Below are 5,221 nucleotides of genomic sequence, written 5' to 3' on the forward strand. Positions count from 1 at the left end.
TCGGAAAAAATCCCCCCCCCCAAATTTCGGTAAATTTTCAGATTAACACCCGCAAGATTTTCACTAGGGTTTTAGGGTTAGGGAATTCCGTCCCTAACCCTAACCCATAACCCTAAAACCGTAACACCCTAGTGAAAATCATGCGGGTGTTAATCTGAAAATTTACCCAAATTTCTTTATAATCGTAATCTCTACCGTTTGAAAGGTATTTATATAAAATTTCATTAAAAGATATCCATTTTTCTAAAAATTACGAAGGAAAAAATCGGATCTTGTGAATTTTCCGAAAGTCCTGTCCCCACCAACCCCGATTCGTTAGCGCAAATTTTTGTTTTCATATTCGTTTAATACACATTTTTTACACCTATTACACATTATTTTTATTTGTTTTGGTGGTCGGAAAGCTACTAGAGTGGCTTTGGACAAAAAAGGCGGCGTGTTAGTTGTTGCTGCAATGGATACAAGTCAGGACTCGACCAATCCCGGCTGAGTTAACTGGGTCCAATGTGGAAAGACTCAAAACATCCTACGACCCCAGGAACATCGCAGACGATGTTTCCCAGAGCATCCGAAAAATATATTACGCAACATACAGATTCTGCATAGACACCTTCAACTTCGTCTGTAATTTTAGGTGCAGTAAAGAATTGTAATTATTGTTCTTGAGATTGCAGGACATGGCTGTTCTCACAAACCTGAACCATCGATTGAGTTACTCGAGGAGTTTCTACGTGGTCGTTCGCTAGAAACAGCAGCCAAATCTTCTTCCAAATAAGCATCTATTGTCCGTTTTTAACGAAATATGGAAATAATGATGGTAGTATAGGAGCAAAAAAACTGAATAAATGGTTCTCTACCACTTCCGTCAGTGCATGCGTTAAATAATAGGCGGTATAGTAGAGTACGAGAAAATATTTTTTTAAATAACAGACACTTACATAGATAATTTTTCATGGGTTTGGAAAATAGGGTAGAGGTATTTTCACTTTCACTATTGATGGTGGTGGGAATGAAACGCGAATAAGTCCCGGGAGTTGATTGAATTAAAAGAGGCAAAAAAGCAAAATCAGTCATACAAAATTTCGTTCGTTAAAATATTTAGTGCCGTGTTTTATTAGATTTCCCTCCTAATAAATAAATGAATGAATAAATAAAAGCTTATCTTATGTAAATTACAATATAGAAACTACAAGCTGTTGGTTGAAGTTTAGAAGTTGGCGGCTCGAATGAAACGAATAACATTTCATATAAAAAAAACATTTGATCTTAGTAATTGTGAGATGTAACAGCTGTACTTTTGTTTGGTGTTTCTAATAGAGCAATACGGAAGTGTGTGCGTATATATACACTGAGCAACAGAATTATCCCATCGCCGCCTTTGTTTTCCGTATAACTTTCGTAAAGACGAATATTTTTTAATGAAATTTCCCAGAGATGCATTTTAGATAGTATAGATTATGTTTGAAAAAACTGTAACAAAAAAAAAAAAATTGTTTTGGAGGAGTTTTGGATAATCTCTCCTTCATCCACACTTTCGTTCCTCAATTTTATACATACAACCAGCGTTGGTTTGTTTATATACCCGTAAATTAGAGGTTCGGCAAACGGAACCGATAAACAAGTACCAGACTTAAAAGTAAAAGTTACTGGGGGTCGAGTTTTTCCAATTAAATCAGACAAGGGTAACCTTTTTTCGAGAAGCGGGCCGCATGAGACATGGTTCATCATCAGGTGGGATACAGGTTGCACACAAGTTGACTAAACACTTCAAGGCGATGCCACTGCATGACCGCAGTCCAGTGGATAAAACAAGTAATTGAGACACATACACACACTCAGTGTATGCGAGCGAGTGTAAATATCAAAGATAGAAACGCAAAGAGCGCTGATGAATTTTTGCTCAATAAAAAGAAAGAAAAATGAGCGTTGATAATGATAGATAGAATGGCAGATATTAACTTACTTACATGTTTCCTTGCAATTCTTTGAGTCATTACCATTTGTATTAGTTGTTTGGTTATCTTGCACGTTAACCTTTCCTTGTGTTCCATGATTATTACTGGAATCTTTTTTAATGTCTTTATTTTCTGTATTCGCTGTTGCAGTAGGGTTGTTTCTTTTTCTGGTCTTCCTGTTACCCAAAAACCATATTCTCTTAATATTTCGAATAGTGTACATAGCAGATATTACCATAATGACTATTGTAGCTAATATTGACAAACAAATTATGTAAATATTTCCGTATGGACCGTTTTCAGCCTCACTGACTCCGCTTTTAGACTCCATCCTATTTCTTGAATTGCAATAATTTGAAAAAAAAAATGAAATGTAAATAAAAATATTCTTCCTCTCTCAGTCTGTCCACTATTCGACCAGAACCAACAGTAAAATTTGTTTACTGCATGTTACTACGAAAACCCGAATTGTCAGCAACGAGCTATAAGGCGGAACGAACCAAAATCTAGTATTATTCAAGAGCAGGGCACCGTTTACTTAAATTATTCAACTTGCAGGAGGATGTCTAATCACTCGGGTGAGATATTTGTCAATGTTACCAATTTAAGCTCGATCTCTGAACGTTGATTTGTTATTTTGTATTTAAATTTTTCTCTCTAAATTTAATCTTAAGGAAAAAAAAATAACGTAAAAAAGCAACTTATCATAAGTTGCTTGCAACAATTGATTATTAGTATATTTATACATATGCCTTTTAAGTCTATAAGAATAGCATGTTTCGAGGGAATTAAAGGAATTGATTTTTAGTATGTATGTACATATGTGGCTAAGGGGCAGTTAAACAAAATAATTTCACATCCCTATGCATATGTTCATTTATATTTTATGGATAATTGGTATCGTACTGAAGCTTCACGAAAATCTCATCGGATATTACTGAAAGTGTGCACTCACTGTAGCTTCGTTCACAAACTTGTTGACTTTCAATAAATATTTTTTGAAATTTTTTGATTAGTTAACTGTTAGTATTAGGAATGTGTATTACACGTTTCTGTTTTAACTGGATGGTTAAAAATCATCATTGACAACATATAGTGTCACATGTTTCACCTACTTATTATTAACCATCGAAGGGGCTCTTTACGTGTTCGCCCCACCTGCCAGAAACAGTACTAAATGCCGTACATAAATAAAAATCTAGCAATGATAATGTAGACCTACGTGCTCCTAACAAGTCGGGATGGTCACAACTGGAATGCTTTTGATAAATTTGCTAAATGTTATGGTTTCCACAATGTACTTCGTTGAATTTTGGGATATGCTAGTAAGAAAATACCGTTTTCAGTTTCTTACGTAATAGTTAAGATAATACTATTTTGCTTTATTTTAAATTAAAAGACACTTCTGGAATTGGGCTTTTGATTTTAATTTGAGTTGACCTTTTTTTTTAATCATGTAGTTCTTGCTGATAAATATATTTTCTCAAATCACACAGTACGGTTCTTTTTCCTCTAAAGAAAGAACGCATTTAGATATCCCAAAGACAAGATGGGCACAACTGGGAATTGTTGTCTGTCGAGCACTAAGCAACAATATATATTTAGAAGGCAATGTGCACAGAAAGAAAGCAACACGGGAAGGACAAGTTTTAACACACTCACACACATGTAATTTAAAGTTGGTTTCTTATATTCTCAGTAATTAAGAAAAATTAACCTCTTTAATGTTTCTTTCATTGAATATGTCTGCACTATATCATATCATGTTTTTTTTTTCTATATAGTTTACATTTATTTACATTCTTATGTGAAATACAAATGCATTAAATTATTTATTTTCATTGATCGATTGCCTTATTTGCGATCACAGGTTTTCGGTACAAGGGAGATAATAATCAAGAAAACTTGCGACTTGGATCATTCTGTTACTGAAGACATGTGGATGTGAAGAGGTGTCGTTGTCACTTGCTTCTCCAGAGATGAATTAAGCTATTTCATTTCTTGCCCTAACACTTTTAAGATTATATTGCGTCCATTTGCTATAGTCGAAGCTATATTACATTCAAAGAAAGGGGCAACCAATTTGACTACCGTGGCAAAAACCCATGTTATACCACGGTCCACATTCGTATACTATATCTTTACTGATTGTCACTCGTGTCCCAACCACTTCTATTAACCACTTCTATTAACCTAATCGTCCCCTTCTCGAAATCTTTAACCCCCTTCTTCCAATTCCTACGCCTTAGCTGACTGCGAAGCATAGTCTCCAACTTTCATTCAGATTCCAAGAGGTGCAATATTTCTTCGATTGGTTGTGGGTGTAGCTCTTTAACTAACAAACCAGAGCTATCAACTGCATCGCAACACTCCTGCAAACTGCAGTAGACCTCCTTGTTTGAAATTTCACCCAGTCATTCTTCTATTAAAACGTATCCCCTGTCACTTCCGGCTTATAGTCTCCAACTTGTAACCTTCATGGTATTTGCCGCACCATCTTTTCTCTCGTTTACACTTAACTTTTTCAGTCGTCACACTGCAGCTATTCTGGGGTACCGTCTTGAAGGGTTCAGTTAATTAAAACGATCTCAGTATTATTAGTCTGGTATTCATTCTATCGTTCTCCTTTTGATGAAACACTAAATTTCGGGAATGTAAATAAACCAAAGCCGGTTATCAGACAGTGAGAGACAAATGCGAATGAGTGTTTGAGTGTACCTTGTCTTGGCATCACATAATTGTTATAAATAAGCATCATCATCATACAAGTATGTTTGTTTCCAATTTTCCGTTAATATCATGTCTGGCCGTGGAAAAATATCTTGTTTTGAAACAAGTGACAGGAAGAGCATCCTGCTGTAGAAAATCTGCCTCAACAAATTCCATCTAACCCATGCAAGCATGGAAAAGTGGATGATGATGATGGGGGGATATATATATATAATTATGTGTATTTTTTCTATCTTAATGAATAAAAATTCTTCTGATAGAATAAATGGGTTAATAGAGACCAATGTAGCAAAGAACACAAAATAACTGTGGTTTAGTTCCTGTTTTTAAGGCAGGAACTCCTTGAAATTTTGGGTATTTGAGTATATTTAAGGATTGGAGAAAACGCATGTTATAATTGCATACTTTATTCCTACATATGTTTCAAAGGATTACAACCTGTGTGATCCATAGGGATCTTTGATATTAAAATTGTAACCTTCTCATCAGGGAAAGCATGGGAATCATCTTAAACGTAAGACATTATGACCGATTAT

General features: G+C 35.1%; 2 protein-coding genes across 3 annotated transcripts in view; one reads left to right on the top strand and one right to left on the bottom strand.

Annotated features, from left to right (window-relative positions):
- The window catches only part of LOC106875805 (uncharacterized), a 20,299-nt gene extending 18,013 nt beyond the window's left edge, over positions 1-2,286 (bottom strand). For both annotated transcript variants that reach the window (XM_014924077.2, XM_014924079.2), the window contains exon 1: positions 1,968-2,286. In XM_014924077.2, the coding sequence (XP_014779563.1) occupies positions 1,968-2,286 (319 nt within the window). The remainder of the gene's footprint in view (positions 1-1,967) is intronic.
- Positions 2,287-2,419: 133 nt separating this feature from the next.
- LOC106875804 (cytosolic Fe-S cluster assembly factor NUBP2 homolog) overlaps positions 2,420-5,221 on the top strand; it is a 20,353-nt gene continuing 17,551 nt past the window's right edge. The window contains exon 1 of the mRNA XM_014924076.2: positions 2,420-2,533. Within this exon, the coding sequence (XP_014779562.1) occupies positions 2,518-2,533 (16 nt within the window). The 5' untranslated portion in view covers positions 2,420-2,517. The remainder of the gene's footprint in view (positions 2,534-5,221) is intronic.

The sequence above is a fragment of the Octopus bimaculoides genome, chromosome 5 (assembly GCF_001194135.2).
Source record: "Octopus bimaculoides isolate UCB-OBI-ISO-001 chromosome 5, ASM119413v2, whole genome shotgun sequence".
NCBI classification, from domain to species: Eukaryota; Metazoa; Mollusca; class Cephalopoda; order Octopoda; family Octopodidae; genus Octopus; species Octopus bimaculoides.